The 20,505-nt window shown below is 42.6% G+C and overlaps 1 protein-coding gene across 6 annotated transcripts in view; it reads right to left on the bottom strand.

Annotated features, from left to right (window-relative positions):
* The window catches only part of LRR (capping protein regulator and myosin 1 linker 1 leucine rich repeat protein), a 96,185-nt gene that overhangs the window by 22,809 nt on the left and 52,871 nt on the right, over window positions 1–20,505 (bottom strand). For 4 of the 6 annotated variants that reach the window (XM_089580135.1, XM_089580130.1, XM_089580131.1 and 1 more), the window contains 5 exons: window positions 19,736–19,848; window positions 15,993–16,080; window positions 15,233–15,361; window positions 4,640–4,709; window positions 2,461–2,520 (listed from right to left, as the gene is read on the bottom strand). In XM_089580135.1, the coding sequence (XP_089436261.1) occupies window positions 2,461–2,520; window positions 4,640–4,709; window positions 15,233–15,361; window positions 15,993–16,080; window positions 19,736–19,848 (460 nt within the window). The remainder of the gene's footprint in view (window positions 1–2,460; window positions 2,521–4,639; window positions 4,710–15,232; window positions 15,362–15,992; window positions 16,081–19,735; window positions 19,849–20,505) is intronic. The other 2 variants (XM_089580133.1, XM_089580134.1) reach the window with 1 other exon arrangement.

Below are 20,505 nucleotides of genomic sequence, written 5' to 3'. Positions count from 1 at the left end.
TGTTAGCGAGCATCCCTGACATTTCTATGTCTGTTTCCATGAGGGCCTCCCTTCTGCTTTACAACCGGAGTGGCGGATGATCCTTTTGTTTGAAAGTCGTGAGGCAAGTTTTGGGCGACATGATCATTTGGCCCCTCAGACGGGTGTCCAATCTCAACAGATTTCTCCAGAATGCCTTGGAAAGCAAGCCTGTGCACGTATCTTGAGTGTGTTGGTCTTTATTGCGTGTGTTTGTGTTTTCTGCACTTTTAAGTGCATGACTGTCAATGGCACTGAGAGAAACGAGGACAGTGTGGACCAGATAACTAAGAGCGAGAAGTACAGTGAGACCTCGTTATAGCGAATAGGCAAAAAACTGCTTCCCCGCACAGCACAGCAGCATGTGGTGGCAGCGGGTCAAACACAAGCTAGCATGGCTTGCCCACATTAAAGAGGCATCGCATGAAAAAAATGGGATGCCAAAACGAAAGCTATCACCACTTGCACCACCTCCGCTCTGTGACAGCCAATGCGAACTTTGGATAGCTACTGAAAAGTAACCGACCATGTCGATGGTTCTGGGGCACTATCGACGGGTGCAAGAGACACAAACAGCTGCTGACCGCCTGACCACCAACTGTTTGCACCACTGCAGTAACTTCTGTGGCGTCCTTGGCAAATGCAAGATAAAGCATGAATTGTGATCTGAACGCTTGCTGCACCACTACCGGTCACCTGTGTAGTGAGGTAACACCTGCTGCCTGCCATCCAAGCAGGCCAAGCTTGGCACTCGGCAGTTCAATATAGTATCTGTTTTATGACAAACCATGTTCAATACAGCCAATAATTCGTAATAGCCGTATTCATTATACCGAGGTTTGACTGTAGTGTGTGCAAAGTGCTCAAGTGTGCAAATGCTTGAGCAAGATATTTAAACGTGTCAGCGCATATTTTAGCTCTCCAAAAAAGTTATCTTTGTAAATATAGCCTTTGTGTTTCTCCACATGTTCATTTAATTGGCCATTAATTTGATAGTTTCTAACATATGTTACAAACCCAACAAGACAGACTTCCATTGCCATTCATACTGGATGTAGGGCTGTACTTCGCTTCCAACCCGTGAGTGCGGAACAGCTGTGTTGGAATCAGCGGCAGCTCACAATGGCCACGAACCTACATGCCAAGCTGCATAACTGTGCACATTGCAACATGCAGATGAAACCCTTAGGGAGCACTACGGCATGTGTGCTCTTGCAACGTGCTGGTAAATGACCGAATAAGAGAACTACAACTTCAATAATGTAAAGAGTGGGAGATAGTAACGTTCAGAAATAACACAATGACCGACCCCCCAATCTTCAGACGAAAAAGAAACCTAAAACTGCTAATCATAACTTTTGAATCTTTGATAACTCAAATGCTTCAAACAATACAAGTGCTATAGCAAACAGCACTTGCAAACAATTCAAAATTTTGAACATTTGCAAACATGACATCTTTCAATTCCATCCCTCAGCAAAGGAGGCAGAACTTACTGAACACCCCTTGTATTTTGTTATAAAAAGCGAAATATAATATGTATGTAGCAGGGTATAAAAAATATAAAGTACTGAAAGTCATTAGAAAATACTCTGCCTGCCATATAAGTAGGGCCCTTCGTTTTCGGGTTCATTTTTTCCAGTAATTTGGCAGATCGAAATTGGGCGAGATTTTTTTTTTAGCCTAAATTTGGGTACAGATTGGGTTCAGAAAAAGTTTCATATTCAGGGTTTTTCAGGTCATTTTTTACACTGAAAGACTTACTTACTGAAAGACTATACACGTTTGTTGTTGTGCTGGATAAAAAAAATGCTGCATTTCTTGCTGATTACCTTCATAAACATTATCGAAAGGACAGTTTGCACTAAAGCATTTACCAAATCAGATATTTCTTTTTTCTCACTCTTTTTACGATTATTTTGATGTGTGTTACCATCTCCTGTGCCACACTACTACGTCAATGCAAGCCATGTCTGCTTTTGTGCACTGCAAAAACATTGAACATCACAGGGACCATTTTAAAATTGCAAGAGTCTTGAACTAAGACATCATTAGTGTGGGCAGCACTTGATACAATGATGCCAATGAGGCATATGGTCAGTGCTTGCATTTTGGTCTCCTGCTTCCAAAACATATCTGCTGAACTTATTTAGCAGTGTCATGTATGACAAGCATTAAAAGAGGTTTAAAATCAGCCGTTAAATAAAAACACCTCCTCGTGGAATAGCACAACATATCCATCATTTTCATGTGGCGTCTTCAGGTTTGTGCACTCGAAAACTATGTACTCTAGAAGGCGCATTTTTTGGAGAAAGAAAAAAATCGGGTTTAATCTGCTCAAGGTAAATGAATCGGCGAAACCCAGTTTTACCCGAAAACGAAGGGGTCTACATAAAAGTTGTTTGAACATACATTTTGCCCTTTTTTCTCACTGCAACTTACTTTCTGATCCTTTCGGTAGAAGGTCAGGAATGTCATCAGCTGCGATTCCTTCCACACTATCTGCGAAGCAGAGTTGACGACAATCAATCCACACCAAAAGAAGCAGCACTACAGCACAGAGTGAAGACGTAGGTGAACTGTCACGAATGAACGCCATATGATAGTATGAGCTCGTTGTCTCAGATACCATCATCAGTAAGAATGAGAGGAGACTGAAAGTGCATGCTTACACATATCAGTGCACCAGCAAGCACCACGGCACCTGGTGTCAAGACCAATACAGTGTACCTGTGTGTCCTGTACGACGTGATAGTGCGCTTTTTTTTTTTTTTTCTGTTCTATGTGCTACATTGTTTATATGATATCTGCATAAGCAACTGCCCAGGTTGCTTAAGGAGCAGCCATACATCAAGCATGGCTTGGTGGCACTGCATCATTATGCAGCCAGCAAAATCACTATTTAACTGGCAGCACAGTGAGACGAGAAACAATGGCATGTTTTAAACAGCTGAAGTGCTGTCACCACATCATTCTAGAACAATGCTGACCCGTGCTCAATGCATGGTAGCTGTCTCACCTTACTGCCACCTCACACGAACATCACCCAAAACACAGAACTGAAGTCTTGTGCAAACTACTAAGCCACAAAGGACACACATGTCATGCACTGGGCTTTTCACCAGACACTGCGGGGGTGCCCCAATGCAGTTCAGCGCTTGCTTGCAGAGAGCCTCTTAATTTCCCTTATGACAGCAGATTCTGCACCATTTGATGAAGTGTTGAACTTTTTGTGCATGGGTAGTATGCAACACAAAATGTACGGTTTGGTTTGGTTTGGTTTGGTTTTATGGGGTTTAACGTCCCAAAGCAACTAAGGCTATGAGAGACGCCGTAGTGGAGGGCTCCGGAAATTTCGACCCCCTGGGGTTCTTCAACGTGCACTGACATCGCACAGCACACGGGCCTCTAGAATTTCTCCTCCAAAGAAATTCAACCGCCGCGGACAAAATGTACGGGTGTGCACGTGTAATGCTTGGATGTTTGTGATCCTATCTGAAAGTGCATGCACTTTACCACACCCTACTGGAGTGCAGTGCTTACTGAATGCCACATGTACAGCCTTTGTCAAAAGTTTAGAGCCCAGGGGGTCTGCTTCTGGGCCACATTGCTTTGCTCGTAATGCGTCCTCAGCGTCCCAAATCTCCTGAAGGTAAGACGATTTTTGGTCCTGCTCCCTCCGATGCGTAGGACTTCCATTAGTGCTATAGGAGCGCCACAATAGTGCTTAGAAGCAAACCCCCTGGGCTCTAAACTTTTGACAAAGGCTGTACATTATCACATTTCACCTGTTGATGAAAAGTACACAATGCAGACCATGCCTTGTTGTAATTTGGGTTCTAGAGCCTGGCATGCGAGATGTGACTGCAAGCAGAGTTGGACTGCCAAGAATGGCGAGCCGGGCTAGTCAGTACGGACTCATTACAGAATACAGCGAACAAGATGGGATGAAGAAGTGGCACACACAGCAATACATCAGCGGTGCATTTCGTTCCATCTTGTATGCTGTACTGTCTTCTGTAACTGGACTGCCAGCTTATTTCAAGCAAAAGGAACACTGAAGGAGCCTGGTACCTCACTCACAAAAAAATGCCACTATGCTGGCAGTGTGAACGAAAATGTAATTCAATACCCGCTTGCACAGCCCAACACCAGTGAAGGTGTGACAAGAAACCTCTACCCATCATGTAAACCTCTGCCACTGTCTGTGGTGCAAGACGTGCTGCCATTCATATGCCATGGCAAGATCCCAGCACTGCTCTGGGCATTGGTAGCTCTTGCATGGCAAGGGACTGCTCCCAATTGCTTGCCCCAGGGCTTGCATTATAAAAAAACCTGTCCAGGTGACACCACTTCACTCTCATGATCTGTCATGTTGACTGGACAGTCCTCACTGTAACCAGTGGCCAAATATCAATAGAAATGGACCAAAACTGAGCTATATGGGTTAAAGCACAGCATGAAATGAAACACAAAAGCAAAGAGAAGAAAAAACACTTGAATGCTACTGCCCAGCAGCACTCAAGTGCGTAAGCTTAGTGCTGCAGTAGCACGACACCTCTCACAGAGCAAAGCAGCCAGCACACAGCAATACAGAAGCCAGGGCACAGCAATAACTCACCTACAACAGACTGAGGCCTCAATTTTCTGCAGTTAATGCTTTTTCGCTTGATTGGAAGCTTGGGTGTTGCCTGCAAGACAAATATCAAACAGTTTAACTCCAAATGCCAAATGAATCTCTTACCCACATTCAAGAAATTTCAAATAAAAGCTTCATAAAAACACGAACAATAGCAACCTGCAACACACTAATGCCTATAAAAATGAAGGTCCTGCTACGAAAACAGCTGTACAGTTCACAAGCATTACCTTACATCAGCTGCTACAAAAACAACTATTTCTACAAACAGCGCCATGGCTGGTGTGGCTGTTGTACAATTCAGTAAACAACTGCTACCTCAAACTAGCCTACATAAATCACTAAAGACATCAAATTTTGTCTTGAGCACTACATAATCCTGGATTCTACTTGAGCCAGTTTCCTCTTAGCTGTTTACAGGCTCCCTTCACACTTTAGCCCTATTTTCTCCACATTATGCTTTCGGATGGCACATACTTTCTGCATGTTGATCAACTGCTATTTCTGATCAAGCTGCCTTGTCTATGGGCATTTCTTAACAAGGACCCTTTGTTTTGTGGGAGTTTGTCACCTGGTTACCCAACCTCCCACTCTAAGAGCATGCTCCATAATTACTTTCATCGGGCTGACAAAAATGCTGCCAGGATATTTGTAGTGGAGTGGCACAAAGGGGGGAGGGGGGGGGGGGGGGGGGCAGGAGTAAGTCACTTGTTGGTGAATTTTTGGCTTGCATGATACCTCCGTGGCAGTGCTTCTCAAAAGATAATTGAACATTCACTTATCAGCCACAATTAAATGCAGGAACTTAAGCACCCAACATATTTTAAGGTGGCACCTGCCACCCCTCACTCTCTTTGGTGCCATCACTACAGGCTGGTGTTCACTGCCTTTACACTATGCTAGTATTACCTGGCTAAAGCAGAATATCTGTTCTCTGCCATCAGAGCTTTCATCTTCATCAGAGCTTTCCTTTCTTCCTGTCACAAATCTGGATTAATTCTAGACCTCACTATCTTGCAGTTATTACACCTGACCATGCGGAACACCTCTACATTTTGTACAATGTCAGGATTTGCCCTCAACATAAAGCCGATTTCAAATTTAGTCCCTGCATTAGGTTCTTCTATGTTCATTTCCTGTTCTTGCATATCAACAGGGCATTATTGTACCATTAGTCCTCTCCCATTATTCCTGAAGCCTGTGCCATAACTTCCAACTGCCATTCACCTGCCAGCTGCATCTCTACTTTTTTAATAAAGTAATGTATAAAAAGAATGCTCTAAACTGCTGCTTTACCAGTTCAACATCTTCACTGACTTTTTTCATCATCGAATGGAACCCATTCTACAAATATCCAGTTGTGATGATGATACAGGACAACAAGAAATACCAGCTATGCATCATTTATTCCCAAGACTAGAAGTAAAAGCACGCATAGGTGCTGCACTCTTGCATCTAGGAAAAAATTGGAACTTGTTTTTAAAAGGTTGCTAGTGAGCCATAAGTAAGGTTGAATTTTGTGCTGCTCATGAACAGTATATTTTTTCATACTTACAAGGTTCAACCAAGCCAACTGCTGCAGTGTGAAGCAGAGAGGAAGTCAACAAATCAAGGTTGAGAACACTACACAGGAGCTATTAATAGGCACAAGTGAAACGCCACAACTAGGTGCTTAATATTAGTAAAATGTCACAGTTTTTACCCGACGCAACCTGTATATAATGGTAACAAAATCATCAAATCTGTCTGTTATCAAACTGTAGTTCCAAAGATTCAGTACAGTAAAAAATGACTGCAGATTTTTATTCCATGCCTTAATTAAGGTCAAAACTTATTGACCATTACTATTTATTTAGAAGTGTTCTGTGATCATTTTAGGTTAATACACATGAATACATTAAAAGAAAACGATTGTTAGGACAATTATCTAATTCAATAATGCAGAAAGCACATGTCTAAGTGCAAAGAGATGACAGCTTCGTGAGCCGTGATAATGGCAGAAAAGTGCAATGCAGAGAATGGCTATAGTTTTCAAGAAAGTTGGTGAGTTACTAATAAATAAATTGTAAAGTGTGAGATTTAAAGTCAAAAAGTGACAAATGGGCTATGAAGGATGCTGTAGTCAAGGGCCCCGAATTAACTTACGCCATCTGGTGTTCTTTGACGTGTACTGACATCGCACATCACGTGGGCCTTTTTACATGTCACCTCCATCGAAACACAACTGCCTCAGCCAGGACTGAACCCACGAACTTGTGATCAGTTGATAAACACCAAAGCTCCTGAGCCACTAAGGCAGGTGTCAGGTGCTAATATAGGCGATGCAAGTGAAAACAAATTACATTCAGCTACTCCCTGAAGTATGTGGATTTGAAAGCTGGTATGCATTTCCCTTTTTAGAAGAGGAACACAGAAAGCAGCCCCAGACAGCCACAGTTACCTTTCCCCCCTCCTCAGAGATACATAGCAATTTCCAAGACAGTATTAAATGGGCATGCATTTGAAAACTGTTTGTCAATTCCTTTGCAATTATTTTGATAAAAAATAATTACTCTTAAGCATGAGATAGCTGAATAGAGAAAACAAATGTTCTATTATATGGCTATTCTATGTTTTAAATATGCTCAATAATCCTCTGTTCATCTATGCATGTCACAGAAGAGCACTGTGTTAATCATGCCACAAAATGTGCCACAAGAAATAATTTATACCAGGCTTTCAGAACAGTAAAATATTACTCGTTGGGTCAGCTAGGCTACTGGCAGAAAAATTTCGCCATCAGCAGGATTTGTCACTTCACTCCAAAAAAAAACAGCCTTTAGCGTTTTTCAGTAATTACTGCAGCAGTGGTAGAAAAGAGAATTGGAAGCCTTACACAGTTTCTACTCATGTTATTAGACAGACTTGCAAGCAACAAATCAAGTATAGGTGTCATACAATTTGATAAAGGCATTACCCTTTGTCATTAGGTTAAGTGAGTTCTAAAGGCTTCCTGTGCAACCAGATACAGTAAACCACAACTAAAAGTTGTGAAAATAGAAAAAAAAATGTCAAGAAAATAAAGTTTTCAAATAAGGAAAGCACTGTACCAAATTTTTCAGGGTTCTGATCATGTGTTGTAATAAATTAAATCTTTTTATTTATTTTATTTTACAACACTAAGTCTACTAAGCCAAGTAAAAAGAGTGACTGTGCCCTGTAATGGCACGGTGGCACAAGAAAAATGGCCAACAATGAGCATGCTTTGAGCTTTGAAGTTAGTGCATAAGAAGCTGAAGAGGCCTTTTTTTTTTTTTTTAACTTATAGAGTGTTCATTTATTTGCTATTACGTTGCAGGAGTATGTTGTGAAGCATCCATGAACTATGCCGCACATCGCAAGGAAGCTTTACGAATGCTCCAAATGCATAGGTCGCAGCAGTACATTGATAATGATACGACGCAGCACATGACAAGCATGCTTGCAGCTGCTGATATGCCCAGACAGAGAGAACCCTTGAGAACTTGCAGAACGCACCCTCCCCTCCTGTCCCTAGTAGAAGGGAGCATCTGCTTCCAAGCCACCACCCCGTTCACAGGCACCAGTGTCCACGCGGTCCTGGTCTGAATTGCGTGGATGTGCTCATCTGCATAGCAGTTGCTTACTGTCATGTGACTCAGCTCTGCAATTCAGGCCAGCTGCAGCAAAGTTTCGTTTTCCTCAATGTACCCAGCCGCCCCTGCCGGGTTACTGGCATCACTGCATGCTGTGATTCAGCCCCACCTCGTTGCATTGTAATAATATTGGCGCCGTCATAGATTGTGTGCTTCCTGCGTGCGGTGCTTCCCTAAGTGACGTCACTACCCACTACATCTTGCGTAGGGGTGAAGCTTGGCATACGGAGTATCGAGCGTGGGAAGAAAACTCTTGTGGCATGTGAGAACCAACTTCCACTTGCAGTGTGAGGAGTACGGAACAAGGAGGAGCCTCTTCCACACACTGTTAGCACAGCCTTCAAGGCCACCCTGGCAGCAGATAAAAATTAACGGATTTTTGTAGTCCAAAGTGATTAAAAGCTTAAGCATGCGCCTTCCTTTGTAGAATATGTGAGATCACACTCCTTATTACATAGGTGGACATATTTAAGCTTTCGGTTAGAGAGTACTGCCGCTTTGCGCATAACTTTTCCTCGGTCCAGTCAGGTACGCCTTAACGGCGTTTTACTGTAATCAAAAAACGCTGGGTATGCACCACTAGAAAAATTACAAGGGCAGGAAAAAAAGATAACCATGCTAGGTGGCAGGTGTTGGGAAAGGAATAAAAATTCCCGCCTAAGTGCATGCAACCACAATTGCTTCCAGCAATCCCCTTATAAATGTCCACCCTTCCTGTACACATGCCTGCTTGTCACTAATAACTCAGAAGCTTAGTGCTGTGTTGCCATTTTCAAGTGTGCCCTTTGTATTTCTACACTGCCACACAGTGCCTGTAAACTGCTTATGAAACAACGAAAGCAATATTATGGTACAGAGCCCCATGTTCCAAACGTAAAAACTCTAGTGACTGAATAACTAAGGGACTTAAATCAAACACAAACAGCCCAACTTATCATGCAATTACCATAAGTATCAACATGGGTATTGTGCCACTATCATCATAGCTATCATAGGCTGACAGCAACAGTGCCTGCAGTGTTACACAGCAAAGCAGCTATGTTAGACAGTTGATTTCCATCAAATTGACCCTCACTAGACCACGATGACTGATTGAAATAACCAGTGGGATAAATGAAAAGAATGTATGAAAAAAGGTATTGAGCTACATGCCACCATAGCTTTACAAATGACAGAAAATTTGAAGCTGCTTTTTATGCGTAAAATGTGCACAAGGTAGCATACAGTGTAAGGTGCCGGTACAATTAAGGCCTCTTCAGCAATTTCCTCACACAGAATGAACTTGCTACAGTGAAATCCAGTGGCAACCACTGCTGTGCCACCACCGTCACTGCTGGTCGTACTATTTTGCCGCATGGTCACACATAATCACTGTGAACATTATGTCACACTTTGCACTATACTGCCAACGTAAATTAGATTCTTGTGTTACCATACATAAAATCAAAGTCACACTGATGCCCTGCATTGCTCCATGTGTAGCTAGCTAGCACTGTGGTCATTTGGGCCATCTTTATGCTCTTTCAGTAACACTCACAAAGTAAAACAGACAGGAGTGCCAACCCAGGCATACCTCAATGCATTCAGCAGGTGTAATAACGCCACACCAATGTCATGCACTCAGTGTCGCACTATGCTCTCTCCCTTAGCTCACAAATGTGCCTTGCTTTCCCTCTTTCATTACCCTCCTCGTAGGCATGACCACAACAATGCGCCAACTGTCGGCACTGCCGCGAAGCGAAATGCCAGGGCGAACAGTGGGTTTAATAAACAGATTCACAACAGCGCTACGGAACGAGGACAGAAGGAACACGAAAAACACAGGACGGGCGCTGTCCTGTGTTGTGAATCTGTTTATTAAGCATGAACCAACTAGCCCACACCAGAATTCTCTTCGAACAGTGGGCAATGAGAAATGATGAAAAAGTCACCTTTGCACATCCGACTGAGGAAAGCTGCATCGCGAGCTGTGACAGCATCAAAACTGCCTGCCTGTCAGCCTCTAATCGCTTCCTGAGAGAGCTTCAACTCCATCCTGGAAGCATGAAGCTTCCTCCCACCCTCCCACTCAGGGCTACCACAAGGTATAGAAAGAGTTTTGGTCAGCCTTAGGTGCCTTAAATTACATGAATTGCAGCAAGACCACAGCTATTGTGCAGTTTAAAATGCTTTCAATGAAACACCACAGAAAACAAGACTGGAAGAACAGAACGAACCGATGCAAAATGCGTTGCCTTAATGTGAAGCGCACAGATAGATCCCAGAGCCAGTAAAATGTTACAGTGGAGCTGCAACAAGCAGACAACAAAATTTAATGCATGCGCACGCTCGCCGAAGGGAAAAAAACTGCCTGGAACCTCCAGGACACGGCAGCAAGGCAGGAGCATTCTACCAGGGCCAATGATGACAGTGTGTTGGCTAGCCCTTTTGTAACAAGTGGGCACCACGCTGCTGTCCCAAAGACCGAATCCGGACGCCATCTATCAGCTGAGCCACCAAGCTTTCTCCAATGAAGCACTGTTCATCCGCTCTCATCAACAGAGTCGGCACTCCTGTCTATTGTACTCTGTGGCCACACTTCAAGTCACGCATCACATGCACGGCAAGGGTGAACCATGTAACACGATCACAGGACTGCAGCAAAGCCCAAGGCGTGTTGTACTGTTAATCTGTTGCAAAAGTTTACAGCCCACCGCACCAGTCATGCAGATGGCGCAGTGGACCATAAACGTTTGCAACAGATGGTACATTCTGCGTCTACACCAAAGGCCACAATGAAAATGATGGTAGTGCACTGTCAGCAGTAGTAAGAGTAACTCCTACAGAAATATGACTTCTCCGAAGACAAGAGAGCACTGCGCATTTTCAAATTTTGTTTCCTCAATAATCTGCACTCAGCCAGAAAAGATGGGAGGTCAAAAGCAAAGAAAAAGTTTTCTGTCTGTGTAACATCTTCTCCCCTCTGTGTGCTTGAGCCACCAGTGAAGAGTGTGACAAGCGGCAGCATGTCAGCAGAGATGACAGAGGCAGGAGGTGAAAGCAGTTTGATGAATGGTGAACGCATGTGGCATGCCATCAATTTTCCGCATGCACGCCCGCAGTTAAAAGTTTATGAAAGGCATTATTAACAAAATAATTTTATTTCATCGTACTCTTTCCATGCATTTAGGAATAGATATATACAGCCTAAATGCCATTTTGCTAATTACATAGTGCACCTATAAATCTCAAGCAGTATGCTTTGGATGAGAAAACAATGAAATTTCTTTAAAAGAAATTTCTTTGGAAGAGTTGCCTTCCACAAACTTTTTATGGTGGGTATACGGTTAGAGAAAAGGTAAGACAGCTCCAGCTACAAAGAAAGCTCCACAGCCACAGCAGCTGGAAAAGATGGCCTTGCGACATCCTCCCCATACCACTACAGAAAATGTGGCTGCTGCCATGCACGTCGTCTCTGTGTCGTGCGTGTTTTTGCTGAAAAAGCTCCTTCCTGACCACACCTACTGAAACTGGTAGTCCGATCAAGCAACCAATAGGGTTCAGTTACACAATCCGTTTTCCTTCTATTGTACTAGATTAAATTCTAAATTATGTTAATTTCACAGGTTGCAAAGAATGATTGTATCATCTGAAATTTCGTATCATCCGAAACAAACAAAACTGGTATGCAGAAGCATGAGAAATGCATTCATGCAAATGTGTTTATGGCTGGCAAGATATATTTACGACCGTGCAGCAGCCACAGTGTAGTGCTTGCAGTGCGTACAGCGTGACTGGCGCATATGATGTCTGCGATGCATCAGTCCCACACCCACACTCGCAGTGCCAGCGATGTGTGAGCTGCGTGCCCCCACATCTCCCGGTGAGTTCTGCATGACTAGCGATTGCGGCGTCAGTGATGTACGGGCGGCACTTAGTGCTCAAGACGCAATCGTGTCTCGAGAGTTCGTATCAGCCGTAGTGATGCAGGAGAGTGTTCGGAACATGAAAAATTCTGTACGTTGTAACACAATGCACTCCAACCACGGAATATGAATTCGTATCATCCCGAAATCCGTATCAACCACATTCGTATCATCGAGATTCTACTGTAGCTATTTTGACAGCAAACAGGCAGTTCCATTTTGCATTCAACGATGCAGCAGCCACATTTATGTGACTTTATTGCTGCCAAGAGCAGGGCAGGTGTACGCTTACTGATCTGCTTAGGTTGAATTATTTGATAGACAATTTCCAGCAGCAAAATACCGTACATACTTGCGTAATGAACCCACTATTTTTTCCAGAAAAGTTGACATCAATTTGGGGGGGAAGGTTCATTACGCGGGAGAAAAAGTTTCAACAGATTTTTTTGGGAGAGTCGAAATTTCATATCCCGTGCCCGCCCGCCCGAGGGGGTGCCCGGCTCCAGCGGAGAGCCTGCAAGCAGCCCCTGGCAAACCCTGGCAAGTAAGTCATGTGACCAAGACGGTGTTTCCTGGTTTCCTGTCAGAGCGGAAGCCGAGACCTGTGCCCAAGGGTGCATCAAAGACCTCTTTCCATGGAGCTCTTGTCAAAAGACACAAAAGATAAACAAACACGTGCTGTTATTGGCACTGCCCAGAGTCTTGGCGTGCTGCCAAGGTCTCCCCTGCAGACGGCGCAAAAACTGAGGAATGTGGTACAAAAAGCTAACGGTTAAAAAAAAAAAGCAAATTTTCACGGAAAAAAGTGTGTGTGTGAGTGAGGGGGGGGGGGGGGTGTCAATTATGTAAATGGGTTCATTATGCGAGCATATATGGTAATGAAAGACTTGGCACCCTGAAATGCAAGGCCACCAGTGTGACCCTTTGGCAAATCGAATATGTGAAAAACTGAATTAACCAGGATTAATTCATTGAAGACAACTCTATTATGGCACATGGTTTAAGTAAAGCATCAATAAACCACTTAGAACGCACAAGAAACAGCAATATGTATAAAATTTCGAGATCAACACAGCCCCCGCTGCATAACACTTTTCATCCATTGAGAAGAAGTAAATTTAAGAATTTATAGGTTTAATGAACAAAACTAACAACAAAACTGTAATTACCAGGAGGTTTACAAAAAGCAAGCAAAAAGCGAGCACAGATATACAGATATAGCGAAATACTGTATTTACCCGCGTAATTTGCGCACCCCTAATTTATCACCCAGGCTTTCTAAAAAACCTTTTACTCGCACATTTTACGCTCTGTGCTACGCCAAACCACCAGCGTGCATGAGGGTGCACGCAAGGCAGGCTTGGGAAGAATGGCATGGCCGCATCGTGATGTGCGGCTACAAAAGGCGTCAGTGGCAAGGGGACGCATTGAGTGCCGTTTACACGGCTCACTCGTGCTGGCTGTCACTTTCCCGGATGAACAGTTGCAAGAGCAGACTTCCGGTAACCGCTGGCACGTGCCAGAATCTGAAACTAACAAACCTTTTGCTGTTTGGTTTGCTTCTAGTCAGCCGGGCCACATGCAAGGGTACCAGTTTATCACCTTTTAGCTCCATCTACCTCTGACTGTTGGCTTTGCAATTGTCTCGTAGCGTGTTTACTGCTTTGAGCTGCGCATGTGCCACCATGCCATCCCGCAGGAAACTACATAACATGAAGAGCAAGGTTCCGGGCTAGTCGGTAATGCATTTAAAGGAAGAAACAGCGCGAAGAAACACGGACACACGAAGAAACGACACACACACAGCGCTCGTGTGTGCGTCGTTTCTTTGTGTGTCCGTGTTTCTTCGCGGGGGTATGCGTCCAAATTTTTTCTGGCCAGCGACGGGGTGCAGGTTGGTGGGGGGGGTGGTGCACAGGTGGTAGCACACAGTGTATATTTCGTGTTACAACCTTGTAAAGATTTTTTACGACATACTATAAAATCTCCACGTAATTTGCACACCCATTTTTTGAAGCCTTAACTTTAAAAAAAAGTGCGCAAATTATGCCAGTAAATATGGTATGTGAATTGATAAGCATGCTGCTGTAAGTGCCAAATGAAATGTGTCAAGACAATTGAAACACGAGGAGAAAAACAAACTGACCTAGGGTGAGGGGGACTGAATACTAGAGTTGATTTTCCGTTCGAAGGCATGAATGCCGTGCTTTGGAAGAGTTAAAAGTCCTCGTCTGCATTTCCTCTCAAGCAGCTAATAGTTTTAAGTTCCCATCTCAGTTGTCCTGCTTATGCTTCCTTTGAAACTGTACAGTAATTAAAATGTAAAAAAAAAAAAAAAATTCCAGAAGCTAAAGAAGTTACCCCTACCCTCATTAGCTGCTGGTCATCAAAACCACTTAGAATATCAGACCGCTACCCTCATTAGCTGCTGGCCATCAAAATCACTTAGAATATCAGCACCCTAAACATTACAAACAAGCCCTGCCCACAACTCCAAGATTCTAAGAGTAAGCTGGCACCAAAAAGCAGCTTGACACAACCTCTCATCTTACACGCGTAGCACATGAACACGCAAACAGAATTTTGTGGACAAAAGACAGCAAGCAGGAGAGGACCACCACACTAAAGAACATAAACAAGGTAGGAACAAAAGGATCAGGAATATGCAAGTGTATTGTGGGCACTGGAAAAAGTGTTATTAACGAGGAGACAAAAAACCAAAGATGTGGCAAGCGTAAGAAGAGGAGAGAGAGAGAGAAATAAAGCACCTGTGGTCAAGAAGCTCCGCCACCAAAGCGGCCAGACCTGGGCAAATCCCTTTGGTCCACCTTTAAAGACAAGCCATCAGAGGCGTCTCCATCAAGGGCCTCATGCTGAACGTACCCAAAGTTGGCGACCATCACACAACAACGCATAAAGAGGGGCAGCTCAGTGCTCACAAAAGCTGCCGCTAATTAGGTTTTCCTGCTGCAGCAAAGAGCAGCCATGCTTGGTCAAGACAGCACCATGAAACTTACCAACGGTGAGTCAGAGCTTTCACTGACACTATCCTGATCACAGTGGGTGTCCCCACTATGACTATCTGGCCGCAAACCACTACGCAGGACATCTGGGGTAGAGCTACGCTGACGATTGAGTTTGTCCACCTGCAATTGAGAAAAATGAGCTCAAAAACTCACACTGCACTGAAAATGGTGCCTGCAGAGCTACCCTTGTCCTCGTTTCCCCCCCGCAACTGTGACAGTGCAGCACAACAAGGTGTTTTGCATTCACTCCCACACATGGAGAATGATCAGGCCTTCCAAAACAAACATAACACAAATGGCTAACATAACAATAGTGTAACCAAAGCTGTGGTACATTTAGCTGAAAATTACGTCATTCTCAAAGAATGAGAGTTTAATTTCAGCCCACAAACTGTTCATATAGGTACATAAACCACCATCTTGAAAACATTACCACAGTTTCCTGTCTCATTAAAGTCTGCCCAACCTGCATTCACACACAAAGTAAAACTGATTTCTGAAACACATGATAGTCTACTAACATTCCACCCTAATAAATGCATTAAATTGCCTTTACTAAATCTGCTAAATTTTTAAAACCACTGCAGAATATTAGCATTTGCACAATACAAAGCAAAGTCTTGTCACCTACAAAATATCAGTTAATTATATCCCATGAACAAAGAAACAATGATTGAAATAAACATACAACTTCAGCAATAATCAACCCCTGCATTACTGGCCCTACACAATTATTAAAAGCTGAACTTACCAAATCCCGATGACTACGGGGCAAGCTCTCAATTACTTCATCCACAATACGGTCGGACACATGAGCAGCTATTGTCAGATTAATTTCACTACAAGAAAAAAAGAAAAGGAATAAAATGAAGTCAGAAATCAACAAGACAGCCACAACTATAAAAAATTTCAGGCAAAAGTTAAAAGGTACCACAAGAGATTTAAGAGTATAAGACTGCTGTAACAAAAAAAAAAAAAGTGTGAAGAGTAAAACAGACTTGCAAGATGAGCATTTTTAATAAATAATTTCACCCTAGTATTTAAGTAGGCAACCTAAAATAAAGGAGCTTTTTTTTTTGCAATATGATTTTGCATTTCATGAGGGTTTTCCGCTGCATTTTACGAGTTATCAGATATGAAAGTTTCAATTTGCAACCCAATACTATAGTGCTCTAATTATGAAACAGTGTTTAGCATGACTTTCAGCTGGCTAGGGAGTCGGTTATAAAATAATAAATTGTGGGGTTTACCGTCCCAAAGCGGCACATGGCCTATGGGGACGTCACAGTGGAAGGCTCTGGATTAATTAAGATCGTCTGGTGTTCTTTAACGTGCGCTGACATTGCACAGCACAGCTGCAGCAGCTGGGATTGAACCAGCGACCTTGGGATCAGCAACCAAAATAATAGCTACTGAGCCACCGTGGTAGAGTGTGCCTCAAGATGATGCTTGACAGCAAATCAGTTTTCCAGTCTGAGTGTCATCTGCTGTGCTCTTCTCTTAACTCTTTCCCTACCGCGCCCATTGAGCATCGTTAGCCCGCTAACGATAATTTCATGCCCAGATTTCAAAACCTTCTACGTTGCTGATGACCACGCTGCAGATGCAGTTTGTACGCCAGGAACCAAAGTTTTGTTTCCGATGTAGTTTTCTTTTGTCTCGCCAGGGGGCACTTTTTAACGCGCTGCGAAGAAATGAAGACGCGGACCTGCGCTCATTGCCCGCCATGTTGCCCGCAGATGACGCCTTCGCCGCTGGACTTCGGAGCCTTCCGCGTTGCTTACAGGCACGATGCGCATCTGGCTTGTAGCCGGAGAACTTAAGTTTTGTTTCCGATGTAGTTTTTTTTTGCCCCTACAAAACAGCATTTCTTGAAACCACTCCGAAGATGCGGTACCATCGAAGTCGCTTGGTAGCCTCCGCATGCGTGGCACGCGCTCTAAGACATAGCAAATCTCAGGACTCCGTTTCGTCTGCGAGTGATTTAACCGACGTCCTGCGCAACAACGAGCCTGAAAATGTTGCAAGGTGCTGAAGATGATTCAGTTTTCACATCGGTGATGATGGAAACCAGCCTGAAACACAGGCGGCCGCGCTCCGATGCACAACGTTAGGGTTTTTAGTTATTCTTTTGTGGCAACAATACTATTCAAGATAGAAATGATTTTTTTTTTTTTGCAGAGAGTGGCCAATAGACAAACAAACATTTTGCATATTTCAGAAAATTTTTAACATTTTTTTCTTTTAATACACAAGCGTGTTTTTGCAAGTTTTCTCGAATTTTTTTCTAAAGTCTCGTTTTTAGCAAATAAAATTTTTTGTTGCAACATGAAATTTGTTGTTTAAACATATCTTAATAGAAAGCACCTTTATTCAGCTCTGTTTTTAGGTGCAATCAATGCTGAATGCAGTAGTTTTTACAGAAAAAAAAATGTACTGAACCCTTCAGAAAATCGTCATTTTCCCCATGGTAGGGAAAGAGTTAAGCCTGACACATGCCTTTTCATCCATGACATACTGTTTATGGACTGCATAAGATAGCAAAGTTGCATGGGCCTTAAATACTTTGACCCTAATATACTGGCCAATGCCAACAATGGAAATAATCATGGAAAAAGACCCAACACTGCTGCTACCTTCAGTCCTCAATTCGCAACCAGTAGTTTGCTGTTACAACAATAGCAAAAAAGATTTCTGCAAGTTTTTCTACAGTATTTTTATTTATTTCATCAAACATAGCTGCTCCCACATCTGTATTTTCTGATGCATGTACAAGCCACAGAAGTAACATAAGCAGCATCTCCATGTTCTTTCTTGAAAATGATTGTGGAATACTTATTCCTTATTGGCCCAATGTGGATCTTGGAGTTCCTCAACACTGAGACACGGTGGCTAAGAATACTACGGCTCTTCATTGTTGAACTATTAACCAACAGCTATCAACTAAAAAGTAATTCCTATTATTAACTACCTTCATGTTAATGAATTACAGTAATTTCATCACTCACTTAAGCGGTAATTCCCCTTAGAACATAGTCACATGAAGTCCCATACTCTGCTTTCATTAAATCTCAAGCATATGGTGCCCACTTGCAGCGTAGTTGCTAATGGCAGCTGCTTATCGCAAGCATAGTTTTTCCGTGGTCCCATCAGGTATGCCAGAACGAGGCTCTACTGTATTGTACTCTTACCTTGGTTGCTGCTAAGCTATTACTAAATTCTACCTGATGCCGACTACTGCTCATGTTTAAACAGATACAGTACTAATTTTATTTGGCTTATAATTACATATTTTACCATAATAATAATAATAATAATAATAATAATAATAATAATAATAATAATAATAATAATAATTTCTTTACTTTCATCAGTGATGGAGGAGACTGTGGGTAAAAGCCGCTTTAGATGAAAGCGACTTGACTAGAGCAAGCAACAAGGCAAGCAATGATTGAGCAGGAAATAGCCATACATAGCAACTGACTTCAAATGAAATATGAACAAAAATAAATACAAAAAATGAAAATTACATTAAAAATGCTCAACTATTTAAGAAAGAATGAGTGACAAAAAGTTCACTCAATACTCGTACATGAGATGTATAAAAATCAAGACCTGATTTCTGAAAAGTATTTAAAAAAGTTGCTAGTGTGTATGATATTTTTTGTGCAGAATAATTGGTTCGTGGAGTGACAACCTTCCACTGTTCTGTGTATCTTGTGACGTAAGAATATGTGCTAGATGCCAATTAGAGGCTAATTACAGCTATCATATCTGACTGTAGTGTCCCATCAAAATTCTCCGAAACATGCCCCCGAAAATAAAATGCACATTACCAACGGCGTCCCGGACTAGGGACCTGATCAGCCTTCCCTTGAACTAAGTCATTGTGGCTTTAAATAAACGTTTTCATCATCATCATCTCTAGGTTACAAGCATTTGTTGGCACATACTTCAATGAAAAGAGCAGTCAGTGTGTAATGCTCAAGAGAAGAGTGTAACAGATGACACTTTAGTGTCATAGGGCTTTGTACGCATGCACAAACCCTTGCATGTTTTGCTTACAAGCTGCATGAAGCTGTGCTGCCCAATTGGACAAATGATGCGCACGCAATATGACTAAAGAAACTGGGAGGTTATACATTTAAAACTTAACCTTTTCTGTGCCATGGACAAGTCTCACTAATCTAGGCATATCAAGCTTTCAAAAGCTTTAATGTCAAGCTTTTGGGGAATACGAAATTAAAAACACATCTAGCACTCCTACCTTTAAAGAAAGCTTTCTATAGGATTTTGTGTTTGCTGACATCAGGGCCTTTGCATGCCTACTGGCCTTAAACAACATTGATTATTCTCTGATTCAATTTTTATAACATACATGAAATGCACCAACAATTGGGAACTGGGACAAATGATTTTTACAAAATGAAGTTCAAAATCCTCATGAATACATGCAAATCCAACAAAAAGAGAGGGGCATGTTACCACAATTACCTGATTCGGTTAAGAATGTCAGTGCCAGCCTGATCCAGTATAGCTCGCTGTAGCACTTCTTGGGGGAAATTCTGCCGGCTTCGACAGATGTCTTCAATCTCCTTTCGTACTTTCTGATAAGTGCAAACAAGTTTAGTTGAAGTAAATTTATCCATCGTTATTTACCAGCAGAAAAACAGACATTTTACACTGTTCAAGGTGCCATATAGCAAAAATACAAGGACTTGTAATGCTATTTTAAGTTTTTTTTTTTTCCTAAACTGTAGTGCCTACTGAGTGTTATGGCTAAATGTAGAGTACGCCCCTCAAGGAAAACTTTCTACTGCAAGTGGCGAACAGTGCAAGTGGCAAAGAAGCACTGAATCATGTAAGAAGTCTGTGTGCACCCCAAAAAAGTGGTCCTAAAACAATAATAAAGAGACACAGCATGCCAGCTCAATTCTATATGGTTGTGCGTCAGTGTACTCTGACAGCAGAGGCAACACCAGAGGTAACATGTATGGGGGTAACACAGAGGTGACATTAGAGGTAACAGTTAAAAATAACATCAGTTGAACACTCTTGGCTGATGACAATCAGCTAAAACTCCTCGACTTCTTTCTCTAGGCACTAATCTGTCAATGTCAACTCTGTCAAACAAGACAGTACCATCTTACGAAAGAAATTCAAATGAGGGAGCACAGCTGGGACCTTCGCGTGCTATTTTCCATTGCAGGTAATTTCCGATGGAAAAAATGCAGAAAGAGTTTCCGAAGGTAATATGTCACTGC

Source organism: Amblyomma mixtum, chromosome 3 (assembly GCF_055824585.1).
Source record: "Amblyomma mixtum isolate Tamu chromosome 3, ASM5582458v1, whole genome shotgun sequence".
In the NCBI taxonomy this organism is placed as follows: domain Eukaryota; kingdom Metazoa; phylum Arthropoda; class Arachnida; order Ixodida; family Ixodidae; genus Amblyomma; species Amblyomma mixtum.
This window is presented reverse-complemented; position numbering and strand designations above follow the sequence as displayed.